Source organism: Tenrec ecaudatus, chromosome 14, assembly GCF_050624435.1.
Source record: "Tenrec ecaudatus isolate mTenEca1 chromosome 14, mTenEca1.hap1, whole genome shotgun sequence".
NCBI lineage: Eukaryota > Metazoa > Chordata > Mammalia > Afrosoricida > Tenrecidae > Tenrec > Tenrec ecaudatus.
Window position 1 is genome coordinate 1,828,791 of NC_134543.1, and position 17,571 is coordinate 1,846,361.

General features: G+C 46.6%; 1 protein-coding gene across 2 annotated transcripts in view; it reads left to right on the forward strand.

Moving 5' to 3' along the window:
- The first annotated feature begins 592 nt into the window (after window positions 1-592).
- Window positions 593-17,571, forward strand: part of PAPOLA (poly(A) polymerase alpha) — a 50,120-nt gene continuing 33,141 nt past the window's right edge. For both annotated transcript variants that reach the window (XM_075531475.1, XM_075531476.1), the window contains exons 1-2: window positions 593-811; window positions 16,215-16,388. In XM_075531475.1, coding sequence (XP_075387590.1) covers window positions 804-811; window positions 16,215-16,388 — 182 coding nt within the window. In that variant the 5' untranslated portion in view covers window positions 593-803. The remainder of the gene's footprint in view (window positions 812-16,214; window positions 16,389-17,571) is intronic.

Genomic DNA, 17,571 nt, shown 5'->3' on the forward strand with positions numbered 1-17,571 from the left:
GGTCACTGAAACGGTTGAGGCGTGCATGTTCTGCTGTGTATATTACTAACCAAAAAAAAAAAAAGCAATGCCGAATCTTATTCCAGGATTCGCTGCCATCACCCGGTTATCCCGCAAAGTGTTTCTTGGGCGCATGCGTACAGGCACGGAAAGTTAGTGGGCCAAAGGGGCAAAACCTTGCGCCAGGGGGTGCTTAGCTAGCGCGTGGGTGGTGGTGGGGTGCTGGCTCCTAATAACATCTAGGCTTCCAATGCCAGGCTTTTCCCTCGCTTCTTCAGTCCAGGGAAGTAGGTATTGCTTAGAGGTTGCGGAGAAGGCTCGGGGGAGGGCATCGGGCAGCCTGCGCGTTTTTGCGTTCGGAACTCCGCGCTTGGGAATGTCCCACGGGCACCTGCGGGGGGATCCGCAGCCAGGAGGGGTCCGCACACACTCGGTCTCAAAAGCGCAGCGACCGCACTTCCACGAGACGCCGGAAGTTCCCACTAGGCACCGCGGCAGCGGGCGACGCCGCAGGCCGGACTACATTTCCCACGAGGCCTCGCGGCGGCACGCGACGGATGCGCAAGCGCGCGGCGTGCGTGGCGGCGTCAGCGGTTCTAGAACGTTGCTGTGGTAGCGCTCGGGCGCCATGTTAGGACGAAGGGGAAGGAGGCGAAGCGCGTAAAGCGGCCGACCGGGAGCGGGAGCGGGGTCGGTGCCCGGCTGCGGTAGCCGCGTCCCTCCCGCCTCAGTGGATCATGCCCAGGGCGGCAGCGGCGGTGCTTGCGGGGGGGCAGTGACTGGGCGGCGCCGCGCCGGAGACGATGCCGTTGTAAGTACTTCGGGTTCCGCTCGCGGCCGCGCGCCGGCGGCCTGGAGCGCGGGGAAGGCTGGCGGGCGGGGGCTCCGGGCGGTCTCCTGGGCGCGGACGGCGGCCTTGCTTCGCCCCTGCTTCCCTCCTCGCGGCCCGGGGCAGCCCCGCGTGCGGCGGCGGGTCCCCCCGCCCCCGGCTGATGCCCTCCGAGCGCCCGCGCGGCCCTGCGGGGGCTCCGCCGCGGGCCGCCGCCGGCACGCGCTCAGGGGCGTGCGGGAAAGTTTCCTCCTCTCGCCGAGGACCGCCGCAGGGTCTGAGCAGCCCCGGGCCGCCCGCCGGACGCCTTTGTCGCCCTGACGGCGCGCGCCTTCCTCCCTCGGGGTCGGCGCGCCTTCGCCCCCGGCGCCGGCTTCGCGATCTCTGGGCGGCGGCGGGAGCCTTGGGGGTCACAGCCAGCCCCGCGCCGCCGTCCCACCACCCTCGCGGCCCGAGCCCATTGTTGCGGCCCGGGAGTCAGCCTCCTCCTGCAGGCTCTTCCTCCTCCTCCTCCGCCTCCTCGCAGCCCGCCACCTCACCAGGCACGGGGTCTGGCCTCTGCTGAGCGCAGGCCCCAAGCACGTGAGCCCGGTGTCGCCCTCGTCGCCCCTCCGGAGCGCTCCGGCTGTACTTCCTCCGGGACAGGCCGTCCGTCCTCGCAGCCCGAGCGCGCTTCTGAACCGGCAGTCACGGCGCCCGGGCGCCCGCCCCTCCTCTCCCCTCCCCCGTCCCCTTAGGGCTTGGGTCAGGGGCCAGCAGTCCTCAGCGTGACATCCTGTGCTGCAGACCGGCCCCGGGCGGGCGGGCGGGGGACCTAGTGCCGTGAAGTCCTGGGCCCCGGCCGGCTCCTCGACCTTCCGTCCCTGCGCCGCTTGTCGGGCCCGTGGCGAGGCCTGGGGCCTCCTGCTCAGGTGTGATCCCCGCTGGGGGCTTGCCCAGTCCTACGGCTTGTAAGCACTGCGGGTTACCTTTGAAATGAAGACTTCTCTTGACGTTTTCTTTTGTTGTTAAGAATATGCCGGCACACAGCAAAACACACCCCCTTCAACAGTGCAAGTCTTGACAGCCAGCGAGCCCCGGGGTCGTCCAGCCCTGTGTCACGGTCCCCCCACCCCCACCCGGAACCCCCACGGGTAAACTTTGGTCTCTCTGTATTTGCTTCTCGGCTTTTTGTGTAAGTGAGGACATACCAGTATCTGCCCTGTTAACAGTTGGCATGTTTTGCTCAGCATACTGCCAGCCTTCACGCTCCATCCACCCTTGCTGGAGCCTACGCCCGTCCAGGCGTCATCTCCTGTGGATGGACCGGTTAGTGTCCGTTTGCTTCGCCCCACAAATTGTGCCTCATTCATTCATTCATTCATTCATTCATTCATTCATTCATCTGTTGGCAGGTATGAGGATTCTTTCCACTCGTTGGCTATTGTGAACAGTGCTGTGAATGAGCCTTGGTGCAAAAGCCACTTTTTGGGTCGTTGCTTTCAAGTCTGTAGGGATTGCGTGGAATTGTGTGTCGTACAGCATTTCTAGGAGTCCTGGGTGGGGGTGGATTAGGTAAGTGTTGGGCTGCTAACCACACAGTAGGCGGTTCAAACCCACCAGCGCTTCTTGGGAGAAAGGTCAGACTACAGGGTCCTGTAAAGGTTTCTAGTCTCCAAACCCCTTTGTAGGATTTCTGCCCTTTCCTGTGGGACCAGTATGAATTGGAGCCAGCTAACGGGTTTGAGTTGGGTAGGAGTTCCACTTGTGGGTTTTTCCAGCAGTTAGGCTGATTTCGGCTTTCAAATTTTTACATCCTCACCAGCAATGGATGAGGGTTCTTTCTTTCTTACACCTTGGCAAACACTTGTTATGTACTGTTTGGTTATTTTTTATTTTCTTGGCATGAAATGGTATCTCATTGTGGTTTTCCACAGTGTGGGTGTCTGCTGGTTAATGACGCTGAAGATCTTTTCATGGTTTGATGTCACTTGTTTTGGTGAAATATCTATTCAAGCCCTTTGTCCCTTTGGGATTGAGCTATTTGTCTTTCTCTTAATTTGATCAGGTTTTATTTATGTATACATCAAAAAGTGGAAAAAAATCACATCCCTTTCCATTTCATGTGAAACCTCATGCTTTGATTCTGTAGACTCTGGCTTCTGGAGGTAGTTTCCCAGTTGGTGACTTGTCATTTCATTGTTTTGGTAAGTCTAGGGAACAAAGGTTTTGGATGTTCTGAGATTGTTTATTTTGTCTTACTGTTGGTGCTTTTACTAGTCACTTAGGTGATTTCTTATGGAAAGTTAGGCCTGACAGTGTTCTGCCTGATTATTCAGTGGGATGGTTTTAGGAGCTTTGGTGGTGGAGTGGGTTATACATTGGGTTGTTAACCCCAAGGTCAGCAGTTCAAACCCACCAGCCACTCCAAGGGAGTGTTGCCATAAAGATTTATTTACGGCCTTGAGAACCCTCAAGGATAGTTCTGCCCCGTTCTATAGTTGGAATGGACTCAATGTCAGTGAGGTAGTTTTTTGGGGGGAGTGTGCCTTAATGATGATCCTTAGGCCATTTTGAATTTGTCTTTGTGTACGGTATGAGGTGTGGGTCCTATTTAATTTTTCTTTATGTAAAAATTGCAATTTTCGAGTTACCATTGATGAGACTCTTCCTGCTGACTGGACTTAGCACCCTTGTCAGAAGTCAGTTGACCATAGCTGTATGGTTTTATTTATGGACTCAACTCTTTTTCTATCCGCCTATTGTTGTACCAGGCTGTTTTGATTACTGTAACTATAAACTAAACAACCCTCAACTGTCATTGAGTCACTTCTGACTTACAACTACTTTGTGGGACACAGTAGAACTATCCATCCCCTGCGGGTTTCTGAGACTAACTCTACAGGAGTAGAAAGCTGCTTTTTCCTGCCTGTAACTGTATAGGATGTTTTCCACTCGGGACCTATGTGTACTCCTAGCTTATTCTTCCTCCATCATTAGTATACCTATTCGAGGTCTTTTATCATTTCACATATAGTTCAGAATTGGTTTTTCTATTTCTGTAAAGAAGGCTGTTGGAGTTCTGATTGTGTTGAGTCTGCATTGCTTTGGGTAGTACGAAGCTCTTACTAGTATGGGTCTCTCAATCTATGAATATGGAACATGAGCCCAACTCAAATTTATTTAAGTCTTCGTTAATCTCTTCTAATGGTGTTTCACCTGGATAGATTGTGTCCCTTCTTGGCTGGGATTTCATTCTTTTAGATGCTGTTGTAAATGGACTTGGTTCCTTCCTAGCCCTCAGAGTTCTCATCAGCTGATTTGTTGTTGTTGTTGTTGACGACTTTGTCTTGCTGATTTTGAAAAGTGACTTACTTTCCGGTAATCATATTGCCAGTATAGAAAATTAATCATATGAAAGATACACTTTAATAGTTTCAGTTGTATTTTGTGCCTTTATTTTGTATTAGTGGGGAAAAGACCCCAGATTCAAAAATACTTTATAGATACCAAGACAAATCATTTGAATAGGGAGGCCATCTGCACGAGACCATCATGGTGTCCAAAAGATTCATTTACAGCCTGGAGGCGAAATGTTGAAGGACTTTGATCACAAAATCACAATTGATGCCTGAGTAATTTACCACAGTTGCACGTGGGCGTACAGAAGCGGGAAAGCTAACCCAAACTAACTCTGGTTGAGTCAGTTCTGACTCATGGTGAGCCTATAGGAAGGAGAGCAGAATTGCCCTTGTGGATCTCTCTGGCTGTGACTCTAGTCTCCCCTTAGTCCTAAGGTTTGACTGGTTAGTAAGAACTGCAGACCTTATTGGTTAGCAGCTCAAAGGCATAACCCACTGCCGCCAGAGCTCCTCATGGAGATTGGAAAAGCTAGGTGCATGGCCCTATGACTACCTTGGTCAGGGGTATGACTCATGACCATGTGATCTAGTACTCCAGTTTCTATCAAGGGCCTGCCTGCCATTCCTGAGGACCAGACTAACTACCCTCCCGCCTGCCCTCAGGGGTGAAGGGCCAGCAGAAGTAAGGAGGAACTCAGTCAAGAATTCTGTGAGGCTGAATGCACTTGAGGCTCATATCTGATCTGGGCTATCAATGAACCGTAGTTTTCTGCAGACCCGGTGCTTAGCGTTTAAATTCTAATACATTTTCTGGAAATTTAAAGTTTTGTCCCAACGTTCTTTGCAGATGGAAGATAGACATTTCCATTACAGACCCACGCGATGCCAGTTCTTTGTTGAGCTGTATAAAATGGAGGACAGTTAGGCAGCAGTTGTGCACACTGACCCTACCTCTCCAATGTCTCCTGAAGTGTGCATTCTGCCCAGTCTTAATTAGCTTTTAGTTCTTTTAAAGTAAACAATAGAGCAAAGTCCTTCTTGTTAAAGAAAATAGACTTTCTTTTTGCCTCAATGCTCATATTCTGGGTGTCATTTGTTTCTTTAATGTTTCGAATTGTGATTTTGATAGTGTTGAATATAACAAAAACGTTGGTAGTGAAGTAGTTATGCATTGGGCTGCCATTCATAAGGTCAACAGTTTGAAACCACCAGCCAGCTTTGAGGGAGAAAGATGGGACTTTCTCCTCTCATAAAGAGTTCTGGTCTTGGGAAATCACAGGGCAGCCATAAGTTGGCATTGACTTGATGGCAAGAGTTTGAATTTGGTGTTCAATTTACATCTAGGTCATGTGGGCACTGTTGTTATCTCACAGTATGCAGTCTTCCAGTCATGATCTGGGAACGTGTTTGCATTTATTTCAGTCTCCATTAATCTCCCCCAGCAGTGTTGTTTTTTTTAAAAATTCCCCCTCCCATCATTTTATTGGGAGCTCTTAACGCTCTTAGACCATTCCATACATCAATTGTATCAAGCACATTTGTAATAATCCTGTCATTTCCAAGACATTTTCTGCTTGAGACCTGATATAAGCTCCCCCCTCCCCTGCACGTCCCCCCTCCTGCATCCTTGATCAGTTATATATTGTTAATGTTATTTCATTTCTTAGATTGTCCTTTGTCTCCTTTCACCCACATTTCTGTTATTCAGTCCCTTGCTTGGGGGGGGGAGGTGCACGGGTGCAGCTATATATCCAATCTTGTAATGAGTTCCCTTTTTCTCACCCTTCCCCCTCCTTGACCATCCCCCTACCCTCATGATATCCTTACTCCCACTACTGTTCCTGAGAGTTTTATCTTTCCTGAATTCCCTGTGTTGAGAGCTCTTATCTATACTAATATGTGCTCTCCCATCTAGCCAGGTTTGTAAGTTAGAACTGGGTCATGGTAGTGGTGGGGGGGGCAGGAACTACTCAAGAACTAGAGGAATGATGTGTGATTCATTGGTGCTATACTACATACCCTTGCTTGAATCATCCCTTTCTTATACCACTTCTGTGGAGGATATCCAGTTATCTACAGCTGGGCTTTGGGTCTCCACTAAACCCCCCTCTTTTCACGTCAGTATAGTGTTTGTTTTTGTATCTTTTGATACCTCTTGCCTGATCCCGTTGACATCTCATGATCACACAGGCTGGTGTGCTTCTTCCATGTGGGCTTATTTGCTTCCCTTCTAGATGGTTGCTTGTTTTACTTCAAGCCTTTCAGACCTCATACACTATCTTTTGATAGCTGGGCACCGTCTACTCTCTTCATCACATTTGCTTATGCACCCATTCTGTCAGGTTATCAAAACAAAGTGTTCTTGGGCTAAGGGAGGCTTTTGAGGAGAGGCCCAAAGTCCGTCTGCCATCTTAATACTTATTATATAAATATATGTACATTGATTTATCCCTTTCATTATAAATTAGTATATTTACATGTATACATGCCTACAGCTATACCTCTCTAAATAGCTTTTGCCTCCTATTTCTTTCCTCAATTTCCTTTCACCTTCCTCCTACCCCACTATTATGCTCACCCTCCATTCAGCTCTCAGTATTTCCTCTCTGATACAGCGCCCTCCATCAAGCCCCCATCCTGGCATTATACACCCTCCCCAACATCAATTTTAGATCTCTTGTTTCCTTATCTCTGACTCCTAGTTTTTTCCTTGGATTGTTTGTCCTGCCTATCTTATGTAGATAGACAGGGGAAGGAAGAAAGAAAAACAAGAATAAAAACCAAAAAATAATAGAACAAACAGAACAGGAGGGAAAAAAGCAACGATTGTTCCAGGTCTGTCTGCTGACCCTTAAGTATAGCAGTGTTTTTGTTGTCTGTATTATAGCTGAGTGTCATGTTTATTTTTGCTAATATTCCTGATGTTAAATTTGTGGGGAAGGCTGAGGGGCCACAGGTGAGCTGTCAGGACATTTTGGTTGCATTTCTTCCAAGGCAGGCTTGCTTGTTATTTTTGACTGTTCACAGTATGTTCAATATTTATTTGGCAATTCTCACCTTCACCACAGTTCAATTCTTCTTTCCTGTCCCACTGCCCACCACTAGTAGTGGGCTGCTCTGGAATGTGCTGGAGTCAGTCCCACAGGGTCATTACAGATTGCACTGGAGACCGTGTGCTGGAGAAGACTGCTCGGTAGCAATGGCCCTTAAGAGTTTGGTGTGGTGGTGGGGTCCCTGAGATCCAAACTACTCTCAGGATGATGATACTGAGGTGCTCTGTTTTCTTGCACAACATAGTGTGGAAGTGGTGGGTAGGCGAAGTGTCTTGTGTCTTTGGAAGAATCGAGATAGAAACGTCAGCTACTCTCCTGGTAGCCACAGATTTCTTCATCACGATACCCTCGCTTAATGCCCTGGACACAGCAAAAGTGACTAACTTTATTCTAAAGTCTTGACCGATGGTGTCTGCTGAGCCAGAGTGAAACGGAAGTGGACTGAAAGCTTCCTGCTGAAAGCTGGCGTTTGTCTTGAGGAAGAACATACGGCTGATGATTTGTGCTTTTTACTTGGGAAGAGCTAGTGGCACATTAGATATTTATACTTAAGCAGACATTGACTTGAAAATGAAGGGAGCCTGTGTTTTGAGGAAAACAAATGGACATTGCTTGTGCCCAGTGGTAAGATTTGAGCTTGCAAGCAGAAAGTAGAATTTTGGAATTCCTGTTTGTGCCATTGTGAGCTTCACACCATCACTGTGCATAAAAGTATTTCCGATGAGTTCAGTGGTGATAATGTAATTTTAAAATTTCATCTAGTAAGATAGGTCAACATTTGGAAGATGTATATGTCAATGACCAATCATAATGTCATAAAATCATGCAAAAGTAGCCCAGTAGATTTAAAGTAGAATGCAGACAGTTTTTGGTGTTTCAGATTCCATATTGTAACTAATTTTTAGAAATGCCCTTTCAACAGTGGGATTTTTAGAAATCTACATAATGCAAGAGCAACAGAAGACAAAGGGAGCCTCATAAAAATTATGAACTTTCCTGCATCAAAGGACTTTGTTAACAAAAAGAAGAGACAACTTACAGAGGGGAGAGAAATTTGGGGAACCATGTATCTAATAATAGTGTCACACACACATATCCATCTATATATGTAAAAAGCTCCTGCAGCATATCACCTAAAAGACAAATACCCAATTTGAAAAATGGGCAAAGGGCTTGAATAGATATTTCACCAGAGAAGAAATAAAAATAGCAGTGTGCACATTCAGTGTTCAGCATTGTTTTGTCAGTAGGGAACTAGAAAACAAAACCACAGTGAGCTTCTACTACATACCCCCTAAAAGTAGCTGTGATTAAGAAGGCCCAGAGAGCAGGATGGGACCCCTCCTTCATTGCTGGTAAAATGGAAGACGGGGTTCTCAGACATAGAAATGCTATATGATTCGAAAGCAAAACACAAACAGATGTGTGCACACCAGCGTTCATTGCAGCACTATTTACAGTAGCTAAAGATGGAAACCCCCTAAATGTCCAAGAACCAAGGAATGGATGTATCACACATGGTACATGTATATAGTGGAGTATGAGCCATGAAGAAATGAAGTCTTTATGCAGGCTTCAACAGAAAAGCCTCGGAAACACCATGCTGTGTGAAATAAGGCCCTCACAACAGGACAACTATTTGTATACTTCCTCCGCTGTGCTCACCACTGCCAGCTCAATCCTGACTCCACAGAACCCTGTAGGACAGTAGAACTGCCCTGTGGGTTTCTGAGGCTATAAGTTTCGACAGGTGTAGAAAGTCACCTTTCTTCCTAGTGATAGCTGTGGTGGGCAGGAGGGAGCGAGGGAGGGTAACTTAGGATGCACTGAGCTTTGAGATAAGGGTAATGAAAAAAATTGGAAATGGATCATGGTAACAGTTTTAGAACATGTTGAACACAATGTCACTTCAATTGTACTTGTACAAATGCTAAAACATTCTCACTTGTAGAGTTTTGGTGTAGTATCAAAGAATAATAGCTACAACCATTTGAGAAAGCTATTTAATGTCAATGATTTTGGATTTCTCCATATAACCAAAAAAATGTATAGTGGCTGTTTGGGTGTGGAAGCAGATTTGAGAATCCAACTGTCGTCTTTAGGCCAGAATTCAAGACATCTCCAAAAATGTAAAACAGTGTCATTTTTCTCAGTGAACATTTTAGAAAATCATCATTTCCCCTCTCAAGATTATGTTAACACGTAATGAGTGCATATTTAAAATCTTGATAAAAATATCCAGTAGAGTAGATATTGACAGATGTAATTCACATGTCTCTTTGGGTTCTTCAATAAATTTAAGAATGTAAAGACATCCTGAGGCTAAACTGTTTTGGGAACTTGTACTGTCAGCAGATTTGGGAGGGGGCGTTGTTTCAGCCCCATGAGGTGGTAGTTGCCCATCAGCCTTGTGGATGTGAGCAGTGGGAAGACAGACATTTAATGACATGAAATTGACACAGTGCCTGCAACAGTGGGCCTAAACAACAATTGTCAGAGTGGTGCGGGACAGGGCGGTGTTTATCATTGCTCTTGTCAAGTTGATGGCCACTAACAATGCAGCAGCAAAGGTTAAATTCCCACCATGGGAGGTTGATTGGATGACTTGTGTAGCGATGGCTTGCTCCTCACTCAACACAGAGGACTCAGTGGTAGAATTCTTACCTCCCATGCAGGAGACCCGAGTTCAAGTCCCAGGCAGTCCTCAAGCACAGCCACCACCCATGTGTCTGGGAATACCACCAGCATGTAACTGGACAGATTTCAGGAGAGGCCTCCCAATGAGACAGATCAGGAAGAGAGAGGCCTGGTGAGCCATTGAAAACCCTGAGAATGATAACAATCTGCTCTGCAGCTGGTCCCGAGGGTGGTACAAGTTGGGCAGTGTTCTGGGGGCCACCACACGTGCCAGGCCACCCCTAGCTGGGCCCAACAACAGCAGCTAACAGCATCAGCATGAGGGGCTTCAAAATGTTTGTGGCAAAATGGAATCGAAAGATGATGGAAATTTCCCACAAACTTTAAGAAGTCCTCATGTCCGTGTTGGATTATGGTTTTTAAATATGTCATTTTACAGATAGTGTTACAATTAGGTTTCATCTTGAGTTCTCTCTGGGCAAGTTTATGAAAGCTGCTTCAGGCACAGTGAGGACCTTTGGTTTCTTAATGCTGCTGCTTGGTCTGTACTGAGGGAGGTTATTACTCTACGTTGGGGTCCTGGTTATTCAACTGTTTTAGTAGCACATCTTTGGCTCTTGACTTAAAATCACCAGCAGTGGTATCCCCAGACTCTAGCCAGGCGCAAGAGAGTTGTTTCTGACTCATTGTTTATTTTTTTATTTTTTGCTCTCTCATAGTTCCTTTTCAAGGTGGTTACATTGGGGCTTAAAGTAGCCCCTTGTCTAAAAGATCTTAAGGTGCTGTTATAGATTGGGAGGGACCCAGCTCAGTCCTGGGATCCATATTCCCTTTTCATTGGGTTTTAGTTGGAATCTGCTTACATGTCTTAAGTTGAATTGAGTTTTAAGATAGGTTGGGATTTCAGTACAGCTGGGTGGTGACACTTGTCTTTTGTACTTCGGACATGTTATCAGGAGCAACCAGTCTCTGGAGAAGGGGGGCAGTGAAAGGGAGGAAGACCCCTTATGAGATGGATGGACACAGTGGTTGCAAGTGGGTTCACAGATAACAACTGTGAAGATGGCGCAGGAACAGGCCTTTGGTTCTGTTGTGGGTGTTGGGCGGCTGCGCGTCAAAAGCAGCCTGACCACCCTTAACAATTTAACCTGCAGTGATGGCTAAGATCTTGTTAGTGTCTTAGAGACTGGGTGTAGAGCTTTGTTTTGAAACCTTGCTCAGATTTCAACTGTGGAAGCCCACGCTGGATTGCTGCTGTGGCTGCTGCTCCCATTGTTTACCCACAGAGTTGCAGGGCACCTTCATTGCAAGTTGGAAGAAATTGAGAAAGGAAGAACCTAGAAGCTTTGTCAGCTATCTGTACGTGTGTCCTTTCCTCTGCCACAGCACCATCTTTAAACTGGCCTTCTCTTTGTCCTTCACGTGGAAACCAGGGGACATTTTACAGCAGCTTGAATGGGTTTTTTCCTTTTGTTATATAGGAATAGTTTTTACGCCCCTTTTAAAAAAAATAAAGTTAATGTTTCCTTCCTGATACTTAAAATTCCCCCCCCTTCAGTTCTTTGTTTGTATTTCCTTCATTTCAAATTGCTCTTCTGGGCCTCATTTTATATCATCTTTTCCTTTAAAACATTTAAAAAATGAAAACAGTATTTTAAAAAACAATATTTTGCTAGCCCACAATTTTTTTGTTTTATAAATCATTTTATTGGGGGCTCTTATAACAATCCATACATCAGTTGTCTCAAGCACATTTGTATATATGTTGGCATCATTTTCAAAACATTTTCTTTTTACTTGAGCTCTGGTATCAGTTCCTCTTTTTTGCCCTCCCTCCCCTACTTTCGTGGGTCCTTGATAAATTATAAATTATTATTTTCCTATCTTGACACCATCTGCTGTCTCCCTTCACCCAAGTTTCTGTTGTTCGTCCCCTGTTTGGGGGAGGGGTTGTTATATGTCGATCATTGTGATTGGTTCCCCCCTTCTCCCCTCCACCTTTCTCCTCCCCTCTTGGTATCGATATTCCCATTACTGTTCCTGGGGGGTGGGGTTAATCTTTCCTGGATTCTGTGTTTTGAAAGCTCTTATCTGTACCAGTGTGCAGCCTAGCCAGATAAGCACACAATGTTTTTCTGTCATGGTAGGTCCCATAGTCTGTCCTATTCATGTACAACTGAAGGAAGCATTGTCCAGCTCTGCACCATCCTCACCATTGTTGCTAGGCTTGAACCCATTTTGTTCACTATGTCAGTCCATCTAATTAAGTGTCCTCTTCCTTAACATCCCCCCCACCCATGACCCTCTCTCTGTTTACCAAGTATGATGTCCTTCTTTTCAGAATTGGTCCCTCCTGATAGCATGTCCAAAGTGTAGTAGAGATGGAAGTCTAAGGAGTCTTCATGTATTAAGGGGTATTCTGGTTGTATTTGTTCCATACTTGGTGATCCATGGTATCAGTAAACATTCTGTGCCAACACTGTAATTCAAAGACACCGGTTCTCTGGTCTTCCTTACTGGGTTGTCCAGCTCTCACACATGGGTCAGGCCGATCTGCGTCTTCAAAGTGACATTCTTGAACTCGCTAGCACTCACAGCAGATTTGCCCAGTGTATCATGTCACTAGATCTCACAACTGTTGTAGCTTCTAATTTCTAACTTCCCTCCATTTTTCATGGTTTTGCTTACTGGTCCACTTGGGGATTTTTTGTATATGTGGAGTTGTAATCCATGTAGAAGGCTGTAGTCTTTGATCTTCATCAGTAAGTACAGCCAGGTTGTATCATCTGCTTGATGAAGGTTGTGAATTAGTCCTCACGTAGCGCTGTTTCTCGGACTGTTTGCATGGCATACAGCTCCAATAATAGAAATGCTAATTATTTTAAAATAAGTGTTTGTTTGGTACCCTTTATTGCCAGGGAATTATTTTAGGAGGTGATTTCAGCTTTCATATGTCATTAATACATATTTTTGAAAGCAGCTGAACATATTGGAACTAAGTTTTTTGGACTATGAGGTGAAGTGCTCCAATCTCAGTTCTGCTTGGTGTGCCTTTTATATACGGATAGCCACAATGGGCAAATGGTTATAAAGACAGGACACGGGATCACCTCTCAGGCCTGAGGCTAATTACAGACTCTGGAGCCAGACAGCTGGTCTCACATCCTGGACCATTGCTGGGTTCACTTTAGAGCCTTCACCTGCAAAGTGGATACAGTGAGTGCTGGTAAGAAAGACCAAGTGAGAGTACTGTAAAGTGGTTGCTTGACTCACTGCCGGGACTGGTAAGATGTTACCACATGCTACCGATGATCACTTGTCTGTTAAGACCTTGGGGGTAAAACAAAGCTGCAATGGGCATCTTGTCATGGTGCTCCCTGGGCTCCCTGTCTCTCAGTCTTACTGAGCGGTGGAGGGTGGCCTTGGCGGGAGGAGGGTATGTATTGTCCTTAAGCTGATACCATATTGGTGGATGTTTAGGTGGTTTGTTACTGCATTATTTACATTCCTCTTGTGAGCAGCTTTGGAAATGGATCTGTTGTTGATGTTAGCTGCCAACAAGTTGTCCCCCAACCCATGGAGGCCCCGTAGGGTTTCTCTTGGCTGGTTCTCAGAAGTCAGTTTCCGGACCTTTGGGCTTGTCTTAGCCTGTTAACATTGATCAGCATCACAGTTACATACAAGTCTTCACAGGCACTGAAATGGTAGCTGGGGGTCATGTGCGTTGACTGGGAATCGAACCCAGATGTTCTGTGTGGAGGGTGAGAATTCTAGTTCTGAGCTGCCATGCCTCCTGCTGTGCCTACTGGAAGGGTCAGGTAGCTAAGAGTGGTTACAAGGACGAGTGGAATGGGTACTAGGTTGCTCCCCCCCAGCAGGAGCCAGTCCTGGCATAGATGCTGTTCGAAGACAGATTTGGACTGGTAATTTGGCCTGTCGTCTAATCCTTGTACCCAGTCCCAGAAGTGACTGGAAATGTGGCTTTTTATGTATTGAAGTTTAAAAAATATGTGTTGGACCACTGTACAAAATGACGGACTTCCTAGAAATAGTTTCTGGCCCCCCTCGCCCCCGCCCCCCTTGGTGGGTGTATACCCCAGGGAGAGCTAGAGCACGGACAGACAGGCAGACAGGTGCATTTCCAAGTTCATTTGTAGCCCTGTCCACATCAGCAAGCGTGAACAGCTTGAATGCACCTGGGAATGGATAAATAAATAGTCCTGGGGCACGCACACAGTGGAAAAGGACACACCACTGAGTATAGTGCTGAAACTGAGGCAACTCGTCACTTGGAGGACATATGCTTAACTATTGAACTCTGTGAGTTTTATATCAAGAAAACTGTTGGAAAAATAGGGAATATGCAGCCACTGTTCTAAAGGGAAGAACCAAGACAAAGGCTTTCATACCAAAAGAAACCAACTGATGGAGGTGGTGGCTACACAGACAGCTAACTGCAAGGTCAGCAGTTGGAACCTTTCAGCTCACTCTGCAGAAGAAAAATGGGGCAGTCTGCTTCCATAAAGACTGACAGCCTTGGAAACCCTAAGGAACAGTTTTGTTTTATCTTACAGGATTACTTTGACATGGAACCAACTTTGTGCCAGAGGGTTTAGGATTCTTAATTTTGAAACAGTGTCTGTAGTTTATATTTTACCATGAAGAGCCAAAGCCATTTGACTGTGCTATGCTGTGTTTACTGACCTGAGATGATTTCAGAAGAACCTGGACAGCGGGTGTTCATACTTTGACCCTTTGGATGTGTGGCTACTAAGTTAGGATGAGTGAGGTACAGGGAATGTGTTGGCTGAGCTAGGCTCTGCTTGTACTAATGAGGTGGGTGGGCTATTGACAGTGCAGAGGTCCTGTATTAAATGGAATGCTTAGCTCCTTAAAAAAAAATAGAGCTCTTTGTATACAAGATTTCATTGAATCCTTTTAATAACTCTTTTAGGACCTTTTAATATATGCAAAAAAGATGGTGACGTCTTCTAGTTAGGGAACCAGCTGGGATTTGAATTTCGACAACTCATGCATTTCTAGTTTGTCTTTATTCATACTAGGTATCTTCCCCGCCCAACTCTTTATTGTGACTTAGGTGAACACTCACAGAGTGGATCAGTTCATGCACATTTCGGTTCAGCTCATCTATTGCCAGCCCTCAATATACCATCCCCTAGTCTACTTCCTTATGTTGATCTTAAATGGAGTTGAGCTCAGCTTTAGGCCTGGGGTTTCCACTAGTCTCATATCTGACACCAGTAATCCTGGTTGTTTTTATACTTTTGCATTTTGTTCCACACCCCCCATCTCCCCCCCACACACTATGTCCAGTATCTCCTTTTGTGATTGTTTTCAGAGGTAGCTGGCCATCATCTGGTTCTTCTGCTTTCAGAATCATGGTACTGAAGTCGATCTAATAGTCCATTGGATTGTTTCCATGTCTCTTGATTTTTGTCATTCTTCCTTCTGGCTGGGGAGAGACCAGTAGTTGAACCTTACATGGCTGCTCACCTCCAGCCTTTCCTTTAGAAAAGTGTCATAGAGTGAGTGATGATAGGACAAGTGCTGTACACAGGTGGTGGAAAATGGGAACTTTCCAGGTTCCAAATGGATAGATAGATAAGTAATTCATTGGTTACACGTTGGGTTGCAAGACCAGCAATTCAAAGTCACCAGCTCTCCCTGGGGGAAAGAGACAGGGACTTTCTACTCCTGTAAGATTTAAGTCTTGGAAACCCACAGGGCAGCTCTACCCTGTCTTGTAGCGTGACAGCGAGTCGGCATTGACTCCACGGCAGGCTGTGCAACAAGAAGCACTTTTCAAATGCAGAGCTGCAGACCAGGGTCTTGCCTTCACTGAAGCTGAGGCTTCACACTGCACGGTGGCAGCAAGCGCAGTGTCAGCCGTCGTCCTTGCCCAGGCCCTGCAAAGGCTTAGCTGGGCGCTCTGTTAACTTTCCTGTAGAGTTTGGGTCCGTTTGTGTTGGTAGTATTTTGCAGGCTTATGTTTTAAAATTGCTTTAGAAATGTAACAGCCCCTTTTCAACAAGTCAAAAGTCTCAGAAGTTCTGATGCTCCAGGTTTTCTCTGTCATAAGGTGTTTCAGGTATGTAGGTAGTGACTAAAATAAAATATTTGTGGTGAGAGGAAAGAGAGTTCTTTTTGGTGGTGTGCTTTTGTTTACTACTTGTTGTATGGCAAATACGTGTTTCTTGTAAGGAAAAGGAATTTAGGAAGTGATAGGGAACCAGACCTGGGCAGAAGTGAATTTTCGGGAAGCAGCTTCCTGGTCGTGTGGGTATGTCTGAGAAGGGGAATCTGGAGAGGCAGCACTTTTCTCTCTGCTTGCAGTCCCGTTACAGCACAGGGACCACAGCAGACCCGGCAGCCCCAGAAGCACTATGGCATCACCTCCCCCATCAGCCTCGCAGCCCCCAAGGAGACGGATTGCTCACTCACACAGAGGCTCGTGGAGACTCTGAAGCCGTTTGGGGTGTTTGAAGAGGAAGAGGAGCTGCAGCGCAGGTAAGCCAGTGTGTGCATGCACGTGGTGGGGTACGATGTAAAATGGGATTTCGATTTTGCCAGTAATGTGGAAATAAACAAATTTTGTGGCATGGTTTAATCAGTGACTCCAGGTCAGGGTTATTTTTTCAGGTCTATGTGTCAGACAGGAGTGATGCTTAAGGGGATGGCGGGGGGGGGGGGGGGGCGGCGATGTTTAGGCTACCTTGAATTTCACAGGGGGAGGAGACACTCCATCAGTAGCAATAGCCCAAGGTTGAGCCCTGTGGGAGATCAGACGGGTCCTCATCCAGGAGCCCTTTTATCAATTCTAACATCACTCGTCCCTCCCTCAGCATTCTGTACTTCCACGTTTGAGGAATTCCCTTGCAAAGGCCATACAGAACTCACAGACAGTACTCATAGTGTGGGGGTTTATTAGGGAAATCCCAGGTTACAACTCAGATCAGGAATGAATCGGGATACAGTTCTTTGATCTAGTCAGCCTCTTCTCAGCTAAATCTGCATACAGACCTCTCCCGTGGCACCTTGGCTTGGCCCTTCTCTGCTAAGTTGAAGGTTGTAAAAAAGCTCCTAGCTTTGCCAGTAAATGCCTGGAGGAATCCCACTCCACCAGAAAGCTGTCTACCTGGATGGACTCAGTTCTGCCTCACTACACCCATGAGAGCTACCTTGCTCTGTAGCCCTTGCAGTCCACCACACCTTTTCCTGACGATCCTCCTGGTTCTGCTGCCACTGTCTCTCACTGTCTGGTGCTGTCGCTACTTCACTGTCATTGTGTGTCTGCCCCCCCCCCACACACACACACCGAGAGGGAGCTCATTTTATGGCAAATGGGAGAAAGACTGAGCATTCTGCTTCCATCTGCAGTTACAGTCTGAAACCCACAGGGGTTGCTATGAGTCAGCATTGACTCTGGCCGTGAGTTGGGTTGGGGTGGCAAAACTAACCCATCTTGTTATTAGGGCTCCATGCACCGTTTGTATAGTCCCACTCCCTCAAGGGTACCATACACCTTATTTACATTATTAACAAGCTGTCCAACCCTACTGGTGGGCTATAAGCACCTTATTTGTATAGTTTTATTCAGTCAGCTGATGGGAGTTATAAAGACTGGCTACAAGAGCTGTGAGTGACTCCATCACAGGGGGCAGACTCTTAATTTTCCCCAGAGTTCTAGTTT